The sequence below is a fragment of the Xiphophorus couchianus genome, chromosome 17, assembly GCF_001444195.1.
Source record: "Xiphophorus couchianus chromosome 17, X_couchianus-1.0, whole genome shotgun sequence".
Classification (NCBI taxonomy): Eukaryota; Metazoa; Chordata; class Actinopteri; order Cyprinodontiformes; family Poeciliidae; genus Xiphophorus; species Xiphophorus couchianus.
The window spans coordinates 15,424,714-15,441,837 of record NC_040244.1 but is presented as its reverse complement, the minus strand read 5'-3'; the positions used below and the strand labels follow the sequence as shown (position 1 = coordinate 15,441,837).

At 39.0% G+C, this 17,124-nt stretch overlaps 2 protein-coding genes across 3 annotated transcripts; one reads left to right on the top strand and one right to left on the bottom strand.

Moving 5' to 3' along the window:
* On the bottom strand, positions 1-9,581 carry cdc123 (cell division cycle 123 homolog (S. cerevisiae)). Of its 2 annotated transcripts, XM_028044111.1 has the most exons (13): positions 9,425-9,581; positions 9,129-9,200; positions 7,729-7,792; positions 6,800-6,832; positions 6,480-6,575; positions 6,287-6,393; positions 5,243-5,294; positions 4,184-4,259; positions 3,842-3,964; positions 3,624-3,652; positions 2,784-2,891; positions 2,562-2,699; positions 1-1,144 (listed from the first exon to the last, which is right to left on the bottom strand). In XM_028044111.1, the coding sequence occupies exons 1-13, from the start codon at positions 9,496-9,498 to the stop codon at positions 1,091-1,093; spliced, it is 1,026 nt and encodes a 341-aa protein (XP_027899912.1). In that variant the 5' UTR covers positions 9,499-9,581; the 3' UTR covers positions 1-1,090. The 2 variants fall into 2 exon arrangements, with proteins under 2 accessions (XP_027899912.1, XP_027899911.1); XM_028044110.1 differs by having other exon boundaries at positions 2,562-2,891.
* An 840-nt stretch (positions 9,582-10,421) lies between these two features.
* nudt5 (nudix (nucleoside diphosphate linked moiety X)-type motif 5) lies at positions 10,422-15,830 on the top strand. Its single transcript, XM_028044125.1, has 9 exons — positions 10,422-10,514; positions 10,794-10,889; positions 11,965-12,032; positions 12,732-12,892; positions 13,057-13,152; positions 13,250-13,351; positions 14,717-14,725; positions 14,815-14,868; positions 15,178-15,830. Exons 2-9 carry the CDS (start codon positions 10,833-10,835, stop codon positions 15,285-15,287), a joined length of 657 nt encoding a protein of 218 aa, XP_027899926.1. The 5' UTR covers positions 10,422-10,514; positions 10,794-10,832; the 3' UTR covers positions 15,288-15,830.
* The last annotated feature ends 1,294 nt before the right edge of the window (positions 15,831-17,124 follow it).

Below are 17,124 nucleotides of genomic sequence, written 5' to 3'. Positions count from 1 at the left end.
TAGTTCCAAATCATTTTAAAATCACCAAAAGCTGAGAAATAATCAGTTATGGTTTCTTTTTGGCAGACTGGGACACACTTCCCCGAATCCACATATAACAGAGCTAATTTAGCATTTAGCACTTTTGCTAAGTCTGGAAACATTTAGCGCACTTAGCTCCCCCTAAATTATTGCCATGAAGTAGTCAAAAAATGACACAGAGGTGGGAACACTTCTGCTAATAGCTGAGCTAACTTAGCGCATACCTGTCAAGATTTGGATTGAGAATACGATGCTACTGTCACAGTCAGTTGGAAAGTAATGTAAGTGGCGAGGTGCAGGGGGTTATGATAATACTGGAGCACAGCAGGAAAGGGGAGTAAAAAACGGGAGTTTCCCGGCCAAAACAGGACACTTGACAGGTATGAAAATTTTAGCATTCAACTCTTTTTGCTAACTCTGAGAACATTTAGCGTACTTAGTTTCCATAAATTACTATATTATTTGACAAACTGGTCAATTGTTTTCTTTTTTAAAAGAAAGGCATACCATTTCCTAATTGTTTGGACATGTTCTTTGGAGAGATATGTCTAAAATGCTAGCATGAATAAAAACAAAGAATAATAATAAAAGAAAACTTTCTGGGCCAAGTCAAATGTGTATCTCATAGGGGTGTCCTAACTTACCTAAGAAGTACATATATAACGAGTAAAACAAGATTTTAAGACATTAATTTTTAATGTTTATGCCCATGAAAATCACTTTCTCTCCCAGAGATAACAAAAAAATCAAATATGTGAAGAAGTCAATGTTTATTGGGGTGTCCTACATTTTTCCACATTAACTGTTCATAACTTCTACATGCACTTATTTCTATATCTAAAAGCAGGCAAGTCAGACCCTCCGCAGTTACAGAGGAGGGGAAAAACCTGACAGGAAAATATGATCTCCAGGAGTTGCTAGCATGATTCGGTAACGTAAGTTCTGTTTCTCAGCTGTGACTTGGTTCAGAAGACGTGGTACAGAACAGCGTGAGGACAAGAAAACGGTGTAAAAATAAATGACAGCGGGGAAACGAGTCTCTTCACACACGTTATACAAAAAGCTGACATCACTGGGGAGGATTCTCCTCCTCCTCTTCGGATTCCTCCTGCTGGCTCTTCGTCTGAACAAAGTAGAAAGCAGAAGATTTGAATGAAACTTTATTGGACGCCAGGCCTTGTACAGAGCAGATGTTTAAGAAACAGCCCAACCTGGTGGTAAGCTATTTTGTTTTTCACAATCGAGAAAAAAAAAAGATACAGTTAAAAAAAATAAATAATAATATACCGTATTTTCCGCACTATAAGGCGCACCTAAAAACCTTCAATTTTCTGAAAAGCCGACAGTGCGCCTTATATATGGACCAATATTGAGCCACAACAGGTCTCGCAACTACGGTAAGCAGCCACCAACTTCATTTCCCCCGTAGAAGAAGAAGTGCGCGGTGCATGCTGGGTTTTGTGTAAAGACCCCAAAATGGCTCCTATTAAGAGACGCTTACGACGCAGAGTTTAAACTCAAGGCGATCAGTCACACAGTAGAACACGGGAATAGAGCAGCAGCCAGAGAATTTAACATGAACGAATCAATGGTGCGGAAGTGGAGGAAGCAACAGCTGTTTATTCATTTTGGGAATGAACAGAGTTTTCAGAACGCTCGTTTGTAATTTATTAATAAAGTTTGACTGACCTATCTGACTGTTTTGTTGACATCCCCTTTATTGCAGTTCCATCTAATGGATGCATAACGTAACCCCAGCCTCTACTGTAGCCTCTATTCTATGCGCCTTATAATGCGGTGCGCCTTATATATGAAAAAAGTTTTAAAATAGGCCATTCATTGAAGATGCGCCTTATAATGTGGTGCGCCTTATAGTGCGGAAAATACGGTAGTTCCAAATAATTTTAAAATCACTAAAAATCTGAGATATAATCAGTTGCTATGGTTCTTTTTGGGCAGAGGTTGGCACACTTGTGCTAATATGCTAATAATGGAGCAAATTTGTTTTGCCTAGAACTTTTGCTAATTTTGAAAACTTTTAGTGCGTTTAGCTTAATTAATTTTTCCAAATAAATTCCAAAACACAAAATTTTCTTGGCCGTTTTGAATTCCTCCAGCAGTCAGACGTTTATATTTCTGCTCTTATTTTGAAGTGGGTGTAGACTGTTTGTGCAACAGTCCCATTTCTTCTCCTCACGTTTTGTTTTTTCCCCCCCTATAACTTAATTTCTAGCAACAAGCACAAAGGAACAAAATAAAACACAGGCTGTAGAGAACAAGATATAAACGTGAATACGATATTTAAGGACGTCACAGAACATGTAAATTAGAATATCAAAATTAAATTGGTGCTTGAGGGTTGTAGTCTTTCAAGGGCAGATATAATTTGAATTCAAGTTAGCAGGTTAATGGATTAGCACTTTAGCATCAGCACCTGCCCAATACTGTACTGGTGTACAAGCAATTTTTTTAGCTAGTTTGGAAACTGCTTTTAAATTCTTATCTGTCGCGTTTTCTAACGTGCAGACACCAGAACCCACCAGTTTCAGAAAGTCGATGAGCTTGTAGGCGTCCTCTCCGGCGGACAGGTCCACGAAGTCCCGCGGTATTCTGTAGCTCAGACACGGACTGGGCTGCACCGTCACCTCGCTGGTGGTGTAGCGGAACGCCGGGCCGTCCTGCCACACAAACCAGCCGTCACGGAGGGATCCGGGTCGGGTCGCGAAAGCAGTGCGCTTTGGGTAAAAACCGGGTTTGCTGACCTGCTGCTGATGGTCGACGACTTCTCCAGACATCAGCTCGTCCCAGCTGAACAGCAGCGAGTCGGTCACCTCTCCGAATGGGTTCAGGTCGATGAGCCACACCCTGCCCTGCAAAAAGAAGAAAAAAAACTAAACCTGTTGCTTAAGCTTTCTGTTCAGCTTTAGTTGCATTACAACCACTACTGGTGTTTTATATGCAAAAAGAATTCAGGCCAAGTTTCAAACAGTGAATCAGCAGGTAGACAATACGTTGTTTTGAAAATTTACATCTGAAAAGGGTGAAAATGATCATGATAAACCATAATATTGTTGTTTTGACTCTCAAATTTCAATAAACTTTGATTTTGTACAAGAATGCTGACCGCTGGACCTGGAAGACATTTCAGCTATCCAAAATAAACACAAAGAAAATGAAAAACAATTAAAATATGAGGTATGCATCTCTAAAACCCTTCCACTGTAGCTCTCTGGCTGAAATTTTAGTGTTTTTGTTTTCCATAAATACAGAATTTAGGGGGCAAAAAAAAAATACTGTACAGTTTCTTTTTTTTGTTGGTTTTTTGTGTTGTTAAACCTAAAAACAGAATTAAAACGTACAGTTTTTCATTTAACCATCAAACTTTTTCTTCCATAGCAGGCGTTTATATAAAAAGGGCAATCTTTTTGCCCTGAACGAATTTTATTCAGCAGCATCGAGGGCAAAGCCTCCAGCGTACAACTAGGTGCTGCTCTTCGTTAATCTAACACAGAAAACCTTTTTAAAACTCAAAGTTTGTGTTTTTTTTCTTGACAAAATATGGAAGAGTCCAACAGGTCTTCTGAAGTAGATAAACGAGTTACCTGGCTGTCTCTGTACACGTCAAACACAACTGGAAATGAGAAGAGAAAAAAAAGACAGAGACATTATTTCACTGTTTTCTTGACTTTCACACAACAAAGGAATCGTTTGAGATGAAATATTAAAATTTCAACACAGGAAAGAACCCAGACTCATTAACCTCCCCTTTCCAGTCACATAATTAGCTCATTTGTTACATGGTGAATAAATGATGACTCACAGTCTTCGTCCAGGAAGCGGTACTGAACGTGCTGGCTGAAGAAGTCCTGGATGGCCTGGGAGATGTGCTGCTCCTGCTTCAGGATGTGCTGGTAGTACTGTGTGTGGTCCCTCTGGGAGACGGCTGCCGGATCGCGCAGACACACGCCAGTGAGCGCAGCTCAAATTGGATTTTATAATTAGCCCGCCGAACACAGGGCAAGGCTCAAACTCGGCCCGTTTTCGCAGGCGCTTCGGCAGGAGGCGCTTTCTACTTATGCTTTTGATTCAGATTTTTTTCCTCGTAGAGCGCCAAAGCGTCTGCCACACGCTGCAGTTATGAGCGCGAGGGTTTGTTTCTTACCAATCAGTTTGTTTTCTTTGACGAAGCAGCGAAACTCTCCGCCGGGAATTAGCTCCGCCCACTTCCTCAACACCAGCTGAGGACAAGGACACCAACCGTTACCATCTAAACCGGGGATGCAACTAACGATTATTTTAGTAATCGATTATTCTGACGATTAATCGGAGAAAACAAAATTTGTACATTCTGCAGATTTTTTCTTGTAGTCACTTAAGTCTAACGAATATAAATATGTTGCATATAAACATCATTTGTAGCCTGTGAAGAGCTCAGTCCTTTCTGCGTGACTTATCAATACAGTGTAGAGTTAGTCTGTGGATTTTTTTTAATTAACTGATTAATTAGGAGTTTTTTTCCTTTTTCTTATTTAGAAATTTTTAATCATGTGAAGCTAAAACTATCCCACTTGAGAAGTTCTGGGTAGAAAATATTTACAGAAAATAATTTTTTAAATCTTAAAGAAATGTGTATATTTTTCGTGCTTCTCTGTGTTGTTCTTTCAGCAAATACAATTTCTTTTGAGCCTGTATACTTCAGTTAGTGATTAATTGGTAAATTAGCTGACAATTCTTTTATTTTTATTTTCTTTTGAACGATTAATCGAGATTAATCGTTTCAGCCTTAATTCAAAAATACTAGCTAATCAGAATTAAATATGACGGCGCGGTTGACATTTATGGTTCTTCATAAATATATACCAACTGGTCGCCAAACTAGCTTCTAGCTTCTCATTCATGCTACATTCAAGTTCCTCTGAAATATAGAATTTTTGTCAATAATGACACAAAAATGAATAAAAATGATGGAGTAGAATTTTCTCTGTGCTTCTGTATTTAAGCACAATTAAGAATCTGATCAGGACTTTTAATGTTGGGCCATTTATAACCCTGACAACAAATGTTAGAAAATGTTGTTTTTTTTCTCACTTTTCAGACGTGATTTGTTTTTTAAATCAACCTGCTGCTTTAAATGTTTAGCGTGTATGAAAAAAAGCCTTCTCCATATGAATACACTGAAGCTGCAATATCAAAACATATTTCCAAATGAAGAATGAAGTACCTCGTAACTGATGACTGGATCTGGAGAGTCCTGGTCGCTGCACTGGAGGAACCTGCAAAGCAAATCGCACCAAAGCTAGTTAGCGCTTTAGCTAGCAGTGGTCTTCACTTTACATTGATTTCCTATGAAAAGGATTCATAAAATTCATATTTCAGCTTTTTCCACTTATGTTATGCCGTTGTTTCCAGTCCCCATAGCTTCCGGTAGGTTCTGAGGGTTGCCAAGGTGCACAGCTGTGTGGTATTTTTTTCTTTTTTTTTGCAACTTTTTATTCAGCAGAACAGCAGTATATAATATAAAAACATGCAAAACAAATGACGACTATTTCACATTTAAATAATCTTTTCTAGACAACATATCTTAAATATCTCCATAACTAGTACACTTAGGAAAAATATATTAAATTGGTATAACTACCACTAACAGCTGAATATACAGCTCTGAAAAAAATGACGAGCCCACTGCACTGAACCCCACTGAAAACCTCCTGGTTATTCCACCAAATATTGATGTCTGAACTCTTCCTAAGTTAAGACAATAGTTTTATTGTTTCTAAATGAATATTAGCGTGTTTTCTTTGCATTAGTTGAGGTCTGAAAGCGCTGCATCTTCTTCGTTATTTTGACCATTTCGCATTTTGTGCAAATAAATCAGAAATTTTTGCTCGGAATTTGGGAGACGTGTTGTCAGCAGTTCATAGGATAAAAGAAAAATGTACATCTTACTCAAACACATGCCTATAAAAAGTCAAATCAGAAAAATAGATCATCTTAAGTGGTCTCTTAATTTTTTCCAGAGGTGTATCTATGAAAGATCACAGGGGAAGATGGACACGAAACCACTGTAAAAGAAAACAACAAAAAAAAAAACCAATTAAAGCAGAAATAAAAATAATAATGGGGTTTAGAGCAGATTAATTTCTGATACAGCTTAGAAAAAGTTTAGATGCAGGGGCTGTATAATTTCCCCCCGCCCCATAGATTTACATAAATATAAAAACTCATTTCGTAATGCTTTTCCAATAGGAAGAACAACAGGGCTTACGCCTGCGTGAGGTCGTGCGTGATGAAGTCGGAGCTTTTGAAGAGCAGGAAGACGTCGCCGAGGCTGCGGCACTCCAGCGAGCTGTTCAGAGCGATCCAGTTGGCGTCCTGTCAGAGGCCACAGGTGACAGAGGCTCTACCGGACGCTTCGCCACATCAGCAAACTCAATCGCCTGTGTGTGTGTGTGTTTTACCCGCGGAGCGCTCCAGTTGAGTTTGGGGAAGACACACCCACCCAGGGCGTTGATGGCCTCCAGCACTGTAGAAGCGAATTCTGGGAATTCGGGAGCCTTGGAAAAGGAATCACAATTATTTCGCTCATAAGTACTCAGTACACTCAGTAGGCATGTTAATAGGTACACAATGCTACACTATTTTTTTTCCACTAGTAGCATTTCAACATAAGTTCAACTTAAAAACATTTCTGTGAAATAAATCCAGAAAATCTTCCATGTTCCTTCATCCGGATGAGACGAACATTCCAACAAGAAGACACGGCCACTGAACTACTTACAGTGGCTATCGCTGTCGTCTCATCATCCGACCACTAGAGGGGAGTAGAGAAGCAACAGAATTATGAGAGAGTGAGAATTAGCAGGAAAACAAATCAGATTTTAATGTCTGTGGAGTAGACACTCACACATGTGGTGGCAGCATGTTGCTGTGATTGTGTATAACAGTCATTTATACAGTCCACCAAATCTAAATGGAAATTTTGACCAACCCAGACAGACACACTTAGAGCAGATTCGCACTGAAAAATGGCCAGATGGTCCAAATTTAAAGAGCAAAACATAAAACCTAACATATGTGACTGAATACTTATTTTACTTTCTTTCCTCAATGTTAGCCATTAACTGCACTAAGTAGCCTAACATTCTGCTTATTTACTCTTTTTTTATACCAAAATAATGTGCAATTGTGCTAATTAATGTTCCCAAATGCACAGAAAATTTCAGAGTGCCCTTTGCACTGAGTAAGGTAAAAAAAAAAACAACCTTTGGTCCACCAGGGGGAGCTGTTGTAAAAGTTGACTTTCTGACAGACATTCTGTTGGGAAATAAAAGGAACAGACTCTTCTCTGCTTATGGAATAGTTTCTTCATCTCCTTGAATTTGATTGGTTGAGAAGAGGTGCTTCCATCTGTATTGACCAGCCAATGTTGAGACAGAGACGGCTCCAGTACAAAGTGAACAAAAGTCCTGAGCTGAACCTGAAATTGCCTTGATAAACCACCAGGTTTTAGAATGTGCTGATTAATGCTTCATTTTTCAGTCATGGTAAACTTTAGCAGACCGCATTCAGCTCAGGGCACACTCTGTGCTAACTTGTAACAGTGCTAACAAGCTAACCTCTTTTCCTGTGTTGCCAGCAAGCTAACGCAGGCTCAAGCGGATGATGAGATGAGTGAAGTTTGAGTCTCCAATCTCAAAGTGACCTTACCTGTACGTCTTCCTCAGCATCTGACTCGCTGTTGTTGGTTTGTATCGGCTGAGAGTTGTGATCACTGGGGAGACAAGAGGAGGAGAGCTCGTGTAAAATTTAGGGTTTGAATAAAACTCCGAGCCCCGCCCACCGCCAGACGGCTGAGCCACAGCGCCCAGAACCCGTCGACGTTCCACCTGTTACCCTCTGTCTTCTACAGACTTTCATTTTCCTTCTCTTCACAGCAAACTAACACTTCTCCAGGTTCTCTTCCTGCCATCCCCTCCTGTCCATATACTGTACATCACAATGTCATCTGTAAATAGTAAAATCCAGGGTCTCTGCCTGACCTCACCTGTAAACACTGCGAAACACGTAAGTGACTTGCTGAAGAAGCACTCTTACAGCACACCTCACCACCGTCTCACTATATATTGTTCATGCATAGATCTACAACTAGACGTACAGATAAAGAAAACAATTTTTAGCTTGATGAACTCTAACCGGTCAGTAACCTGTCAGAAACTACGAACTGTCAGATCTTTCTTCCAATCAGTGAACTCCAGGCCCGAAACGATAACAAATGTTGCTGTTGTCCCAAAAATGATTGCGGTAAATCATAATGTTGCCGTTTTGAGACCATTTTCAACTAATATATTGATAATAGCATAATAATGAAAGTTCACCTTCTCAAAGACGAATAATCTGTAATTTTCTAAACAGCACGTAACACTGGAACAGGAAAATATTCTTCCGGCGATGGCTGCAGCCTAAAGTACCCGTCTAACCATGTCTTACGTTATTTGTCTTTTTTGGATGGGCTGAACTGAAACTAATTTCTTTGCGCTTCTGTACGATGAAAGTAAAGGCTGATTCTGATATTTTAAATATGCAAAATAAAACACAACAACTGAAAGCAACACATTAAATGAAAATAAAAATCACACCCAACGGGAAAAAAATAAAATAAAATTGATCAGGTCTATGTGAATAAAATAGTTTGTCAAAAAAAAAAAAAGTAATCAGAAAGAAATTACTGAACTAATTTTAATTTATGCGATTAATTGCTTATTGCGACATGTTTAGTGAACGTTTAACCTTCTTTAAAGGTTATTAAAGAAGAAAGAAATATCAAAATGAGCTGTTTTCAATCACAGGGAGATTTAAGAATATAGATTATGGAAGCATAAATATGTAAATAATTATTTTCTACAACACATTTTCGATAAAAGTCCAAATGGGGATCAGAAACAACATAAGTTAAAACGGGTTGTGAGATAAATTTTTAATTTCTGTGCAGGTCCAAGTAAAGCTCAACGCCATTAATGAAAACATGTACCGTGTTCCGTGAACTGTTCTATTTCTGGTTGTAGATTTTGTGTGTGTGTGTGTGTGTGTGTGTGTGTGTGTTTTCATACCTTCCAGAGATTACCAGTGTCCCATCGTCCAGTAAATAGTCTATTACATTCTGAGGCAGTGGAAGGATCAGACTGGGAAACGAGACAGAAATGAATCAGAAACAGATCATGAAAGCAGAGGGAGCTCAGGAGAATCTAAGCTCAGCTGGACTCTGACAAATATTTCAGAACACAAACAACTAAACAAGGTTACAGCTGTGTAAATGTGTCTTGTTGCTAACGTTAGTCGTGTTTTACAGCAGCAGAAACAAACAGGCGCTCCTAGCCTGTTTTCCCACTAAACCGTTTTCGTTTACCTTTTTATCGTGTGCTTCTTAAAGATCGGATACCAAACAGAGAACTGACAGTGGACAACTTGCTCCTTCTTCATGCTGTAAGATCCTGGGAAGGAAACATGTCCGTCGCTAAATGTCCTCCGGATACTTAGACCGTTTTAAAATGGCCATGGTCTCCAAAATTCGTTTACAGTCTCAAAATATCAGAAAATGTTCCCAATCGTGTAAATACAACAGTTTATATTTATTTAACTTAGAAAACTGCGCTTTGCGTGAAAAGCTTTTCCTTTCTCGCGGAGGAGCAATTTTGGAGATGCACACAAGGACGTAAAATGAGTGCGTACACGCACATAGATCGTTTATTAGTGTGACGATTTATTTTTAAACTTTTTAAACTCCTTTTTTTTTTTTTTTTTTTTTTTTTTTTACAAAGAAGATCGCATTTGCAGCGAAACTAGAAGCTCCGTCTTATAAATAAATTAGAGGAAAAATTCTCAAAAAAGATTTTTATTGCTTTAATTTGTTTGCACAAGGTGTCATACAAATGGCATATACGAACAAACTGAACAACAGCAACACACCTACAGTGAGATACAGTGGTGGCAGCAGCATGCTGTGGTGGTGATACTATGTCCTGTATGTAGCAAATTTACATTTTTTAACATTGAAAATAAAAAAATCAAAAAAAATCTGGTATATATTTTTAAAACAGATAAAAGAAAAAATGTTCTTCTGAGTCGCTGCCATGGTTAGTAGCTTTGATTTAAACAGAAAATGAAGGGTTTAAATGATTATCCAATCCCTCTCTTGGTTTTATCTGTTTTCATTTACTAATCTAAAAGAGCATCAAAGCACGTGCTGCTGTATTTATCTACCAAAAAGGTTCAGTAAAATTGAGAACACTTTAAAAATTATTGTTCAAATATGTTTTTGCTATAACTTATATCTTTATACGAATTTTTTTTTATTTAAAAAAAAAAATCAGATAAAATAAGACAACAGAAAACCTCGTCTGTGACGCTTTCCTTTCAACAGGAAGTGGTGTCAGAGTGACTCATCACTACAACTTTACCCTCTTTTCCCTGCTAGTTAAGCACGGCTGGGATTTCACGTGAGTTAAGTTTCATTTCTTTTAGTTGAAAGGAAAATATAATGCTTAAAATACGCAGACTACGAAGCCTTGGGCCACTTTCAACTACAGAGCTTACAGCTTCTGTTTAACGGACAGAAAACCGGTCTGAACCAGAATAATGTTGAAAAAACAGGGACAAATTGGCATTTTTTGTTGTGTTGCAGCTAAGTGGGTAACTAAGGGCTGTCTTCAAGCTTTAAAATACAACTTATAGCTTTTGCTTGCACATGTAATTAACAGTAGGTTAATTTTGTACAGGCTTTCTGACTGGACGTTCCTACATTTCCTGTAGTGAAAATGAGCAATCCCGAGGACCCTAAAGTGACAACAACACCACATATAATCAAAGAAGAGGTTTGTCGAGTTTTTCTGATGCTATAGGACAAACAGGAAATAGTTGTAATTACTTTTAACAGTTGTGTATATCAATGCAGTACATTTTTTAAAAGAATGTTTAAACTAGAAAACTCCTTACCAGTCATTTTAGAAAGTTTTTGTAAATAAGAGGGTTTTTTGGGGGGTCTGGGGTCTCATGTTTGTTAGGGCCATTAAAATCGCTTAATATCCAGCATCCAGATGTATTCTAACAGGGCTGACCCGAGATTGACTGGGGCCCTGGGCAGGACTTGATTTGAGGAACCCAATTATTGATCAGCTACCACAGCCCCATCAGCCAGTTTTAAACAAGAATGTGTAACAAGATGTAACTGCTTAAAACAAGAAGAGCGACAATTATTCTGCTGAATACAATTTTTAAAAATGTCATCAGTTAAACCATTTTTGTTATTTCGCCCTGATACAGAGCTACGCAAAGATCTGGAATATTTCTATGCAGTGCTGAGCATTAAAACAATTGTATTAATTTGTCATGTGACACAGCAAGTTAATGAAACTGATAAAGGCTGGTTTTAATTTCAGATAAGACAGACAGTACATGTGGCCTAGCAGGCAATATGTTGGGCCACCGTTATTTAGCATTTTTACAAGATGGAGAAGAGTTTGCAACCAGTAGTATGAACTTGGCTCACATTATTTCTTGGTGGTACTCATACGTTTTTGTACTTTTTTCCTAAACTGCAAGTAGACTAGATATGGGTAGTTAAGAAAGTCTCATTATTAATCCATATAAAGTCCTGTGATTCTTAAGGGAGTTCAGTTCATGAAAAAGTTTTGAAATGATGTTGCATTGCACAAATGATCACCTTTTGCGATTCTGCCCTTAAAAGAGAAACACAAGTATAACAGACTGATATTAGGACTATTATCCAATAGTGGAGCTACCAGCGGGTATTGTTTACGTACAATGTTAGGGCGGTCTCATAAAATCCTAACAGGTTGTTTTTAGTGTAATGGAGGAAAACATTGAATGAGTTAAATGAGAACGAACTGTTCATTCCACCCGTTGTCTTATCAACTGTTTGTGTTGCAGGTGTTGGCAGAAGGGAAATGGGTAAAGCTGGAACAGACCACATACATGGACCCTGCAGGAAACACCAGGTGGCGCTCAAGCCTTCATATATATATTCTTTAAAGGGCCATTATTATGTAAAATTGACTTTTTTTTTAAGCTTTCCATCATGTTATAGTGTTATTCCCTCACCAGAAAACATACCAGGAGTGTTGCCTTGCTTCTTTCAGGAATATGTGAGAAACTCTTTCATCTCCATGGCAACCACTCAGTTGTGTAGCACGGCTGGGTGGAGCTAACTCCGCCTTCAAGACAGAGCTCCTCCTGAAAGCTGCAGTTTCCAGGTTTCTGAGATTCTGCCTTACAGAGCAGCCCTCCCAGTGACTCCCCCACTCAGCTCCTTCAGACTAGCCAGAAGCAATTAGCAAACACCTGGTGGAACTGCACATCAGCTGAGCTCATTATAGGAGCTACTTCTCAGTGAAATGCTGGTAAAAACGCTGTTAAAGCGTTCATAGAGGAGCCGCGTTGTGATGACTGATGACTGCTTGGAGGCGGAGTTTCTTAAAGAGACAGAGACCCAATTCAAGGCGTTAAATTACAATGTGAAATTTCTTTTAAGTTATATCTGATACATAGAGCATTTCTATAACAACTTAAGGTAACATGGTTACTTGATTGTGCTATAAAATGGCACTATGTGGCTGGAGAATAAATATTACTGTCCCTTTAAGAAGTGAATCAGTGGCTCATGGTGTTTCCTCCTATCTGCCTTTGCAACTCCCAAGAACCTGGGAGACGGCGAAGCGGACGACCAGGAGGACCAACACAGAGGCAGACGGAGTAGGAATCATCGCGCTGCTGAAGCGGACGCTCCATAAAGACTGCGTCGTCATGGTGAAGCAGTTCCGTCCTCCAATGGGAGGCAACACCCTGGAGTTTCCAGCAGGTCCCGTTCCAAGAAACCAAATGCTTAAACGCCCCTCCACCCCTTCACACACACACATTTTAGGCTTCTGTAATAAATCTGTCCCGTTAACTAACCTGTCCCCCGTCCCATGCTGTAAAGTTTGGAATGTTTCTGGCTGTGAACACAGTCCTGACTGTGTTCAGGACTGATCGATGAGGGGGAAACGGCAGATGTGGCTGCGCTGAGGGAACTGAAGGAGGAAACCGGCTACAAAGGAGAAGTGGTGGGAGTGACTCCAGGTATTTCTACACAGTGATGTGGATCTGATTGCATTAGCTCCTCTATCTTATCTGGAGCTGGTGGGAGTGGGATGACGGTTGCATGTTGTGACTGCAGTGACCTGCCTGGACCCCGGCCTGTCCAACTGCACCACCCAGATCGTCCTGGTCAACATCAACGGAGACGACGTGGAGAACATCAACCCCACACAGCAGCTGGGTGAGGACACACTGGTCCACACACAAAATAGTCAAACAGTCATAAACAGACAACCCAGAAACTCTCGTATTCAAAAGTTTCTTCAGTCAAAACAATAAATGTATGGAATGAAATGTCATTTGAACAAGAAACCTCTGCAAAAAATATGAAAACAAATGTGACCAGGGGTTTTAAAATCCCTTAAATTCATAGAAAAGGACAAAAAATGAAGAAAAAATGTAATTCTAAGGTGATCGAAGAAGGAATTTAAAAACTGAAGTGCTTGCTAAAACAAAACATATGTTTGAATTTAACAAAAACTCCAACCCTACATACACACATTTTTCAGGTTCCGAACGGGTTCCTGAATTCTTGACAATACTTGAATTTCAGTTTGGTGTTTTCAAGGTTGAATTGTGTATAAAGTCCGTGAAAGTGCTTGATATTCAAAGTGTGCAGCTTTGAAATAAATTGCAATCTAACATTTGGTTAAAAGTCTAAATTTGAGAAAAAAATGTGGGTTAACATTTTCCAGACTATTTTTCTTGTTTTAGGTCAGTTTGGTTGTTTTTCTGCAGAGAACTCTCTCACATTTCTAGGCCTAAATCATGGATTGTCAATGAACATATTTATTTATTTTCTATTGTCATTCCTAGGCTTTCTACTAATACAACTGAAAACAAAATCAAGAGATTTGCCATTAAAATTCTTCATTAGTACAAGTCTAGAGATAAAAAAAATCTAAATAAAATTGACCAGTAGGTGGTGCTGGTGTGAAGCTTAATATTTAGATCTAACCTGAGATGTATAAAATGAATCTTGCTGTTGCCTTTGAGAGTCAAGAAGTTGTGCTTCTTAATTTCTATACTGAGTTAATTATCAGGAAGTCAGACATTTGCTATAATAACAGGACTTCTTGCACTTTTCTGACCAATAAGAAGCTTTTCATTCAAAATATAAACATGGCAGCACGACATCAGTCTGCAACAGTTAGTTCTAAATGATCTTGGAGATTTACAGAAAAAATGACTTTACCCATAATGCATAGCGTCATGTGGGGGGAACATCAACTGTTAACATAAAATGAGGACTTTAGGCTTACTGCTGCCACATGACCTAAACAAATAAAATGAGTTATTGCTACAGCAACTGACGGAAATATGACGTCGTCTGTCCGAAAGTCAACTCAAATTTGGTCGTCGGCATAAATACGATCCCAAACACAGAAGCAGCTGCTTTGAGTTGCTGCAAAGCGTTGCCTGTGTTAACGTGCAACGGGAGTGGCCCATTAAGCTCATCCTCCGGCAATTCAGCTCCATTTAAAAATCTGTTTCAAACTATAAAGAGCTGGGCGGCTTAACCTGGCTCTCCTCTGCTCTCTTCCAGGCGACGGAGGTGAGTTTCACCTTCTTTTTTCCTTCACAAATGCATTTTTCCTCCCTGGACACACAAATCATCACGCCGGCCTCCATCGTCTCTTCCAGAGTTTGTCGAAGTTATCCTTTTACCGCTCGATGAGTTCCAGTGCAAAATCGACGGTAGGTTTTCGAAAAAAAAAAAAAAGACTTCGGCCAAGTCATGAAACACGTTCAAGTTCATCTCACTGAGTTAGCATAGAGCCGAGAAATTTTCATATTAATCTGCTAAATTGTTTTAGCCCTCAAAGCTTGATAAAATAGAATATAGAATAGAATAGAAGTACTTTATTCATCACAGCAGGGAAATTACTTCGCAGTTACAGCATAGATAAATAAGCAAGTAAAATAAGTTTTTGAGTGAAACTGATCTAATATACACATTTATTGAGCTGCTACTGGTAATGTAGCTAACTATGATTTCTTGCCCAGACCTGATCCGGAGGGAGAAGATCATTGTGGACTCCAAGGTTTATATCTTTGCCATGGGAATGGCTCAGGCCTTCTTCAAGCCCAGGGAGCTGCCCGTCCTAAAGCAGTGATGGAACAAGGAAGAGCTGGTCTTTACTTTGACCCGCGCCTGGGAATTTGAGGATTCTTCTCATTTTGATGGGGGATTTTTTTGGAAAATGTATGGATTTGTGCTTTTTAATCTAAATGAATCTGGTACTCCAATATTGGTCTCGTTAGTCGTTTCAACGAAGCTGTGAAGAAATAATGAAAGAGATCAGGGTCAAAACTACATTAACCTTTGCTCTCAATGTCTTTCATTCTCAACATGAGATTTGTTTAATGTTTGACATTCCTTGAGTGATGATTAGGAACATTTAATTGCATCAAACCTTTTTAATGTAGTTCTCAGGAAACATTCCTTAATAATTGCTAACATTGTTTTCAAAGAATCTTGGCACATTTGTTGCTAAATTAGTTGTTATGGTGAATGTAAATATGCCTGATGATGCATTAACAGTGTGGGAGGGTGTTTTACTCTGTAGTGTTCGGTGATGGTAATGCCAACCCAGTCAGCTGATTGGGTCATTCTGTACCCAACTACTGACCAGTGAATAAAAAGTGTTTCTACCTGTGTTGTGACTGGAATGTGTGCTTTTTATTTCACGTTTTTCCGTAACGGACTAACTGCTGACAGGTTAGAGGCCCAGTTAGAGAAATTAAGATTAGCCCAGGGCAGAGCAGGACATGGTGGGAAAAACAGAAATGAATCATTACTAACAAAATATTTGACACCAGAGGGCGCCCTTTCTCCACTCTTACCACTGTCCAACGTTTAACGATGGTGCTGAAATCCCAGCTGTCAAGGAAACCAAAGCTCACTTTATCTGGTTGACGTGTAATTATGTTCAAGTTTGTTGTAATTAATAGATGAACTTCACACCACCTTGCCTTTTTTTATTTCTAAAAAGAAAATTGTTAAAATGAAAATGTGAAATACTCAGCTATGCTATAAAAATGATGCCATACTATAAAATCTCAACTATGCACTACTAAATTTTTGTCTCTTAAAATCCAACAAAAAAAACCCATATAAGAACTTTAGGTTATAATGTGACAAAATGTCAAGACCAAGTTTGTTTATGTAGCAACTCCTGTTGCACAAAGTGCCTTACGAACCAAATTCAACTAAACTCAAAGACATCATGCAATAAAAATGTACAGTGTAACCAATGAGGTTCGAGCTCAGACTCTTGATGGGACACCATCCATTTTGGCTCGACCTTCAAGGACTGAAAAACAACAAAGTAACATGAAATTGAACTCTGCAACAGGAAGTAGGTGTAGAGAGGCCAACATTCTGAGTATGTGCTCCTCTCTTTTTGCTCCACTGCGGTTTTGACCATCTGGACGGTTTGAAACCGAAGGACAGAGATGCAGCTGTCCAATCTGCAACAAACAGATGAATAACATTAGCTGGAAGGTATGGCTTCAGTGTGTGTGTGTGTGTGTGTGTGTATTGTATTCACCACTGCAGATGCACCAGCACCACTCTCATCTTACAGCTAATAAAAACAAGACATTTAAGAACAGAGTTTTGTCAGACTAATTAAAAAACACTTTTAATACAGAAATGAAGGCTTAGTGAAAAATATATTTCATGCATGCGCAAAGGCAGTGATGGCATAGTTACTTTGAAAAAGTAACTAATCAGATTACTGATTACTCCTTGAAAAAGTAACTTAGATTACTGATTACTTGATTTGGAAAGTAACTAAGTTAGATTACAAGTAACTTTTTAGTCACTTTCAGCAGCTGCTGACCTGTGATGCCTCTCTGTCCCTCCATCGACCTTTGCCCTGAGACGGTTCTCTGTCCCTCTATGAGTCCTGGCATCAAGGTGTTTCTGTCGGTCCTGGCATCGTGACG

Bases quoted from the DNA above. Each gene is read 5' to 3' on its own strand.
- cdc123 (XM_028044110.1), bottom strand. From the start codon at position 9,498: ATGAAGAAGGAGCAAGTTGTCCACTGTCAGTTCTCTGTTTGGTATCCG. The intron at 9,201-9,424 runs GTAAACGAAAAC...CTCGTTTCCCAG, and splicing joins AAGAAGCACACGATAAAAAG to TCTGATCCTTCCACTGCCTC. The intron at 7,793-9,128 runs GTATGAAAACAC...TTGTCTCCCCAG, and splicing joins ACACTGGTAATCTCTGGAAG to TGATCACAACTCTCAGCCGA.
- nudt5 (XM_028044125.1), top strand. From the start codon at position 10,833: ATGAGCAATCCCGAGGACCCTAAAGTGACAACAACACCACATATAATC. The intron at 10,890-11,964 runs GTTTGTCGAGTT...TTTGTGTTGCAG, and splicing joins CACATATAATCAAAGAAGAG to GTGTTGGCAGAAGGGAAATG. The intron at 12,893-13,056 runs GTCCCGTTCCAA...GACTGTGTTCAG, and splicing joins CACCCTGGAGTTTCCAGCAG to GACTGATCGATGAGGGGGAA.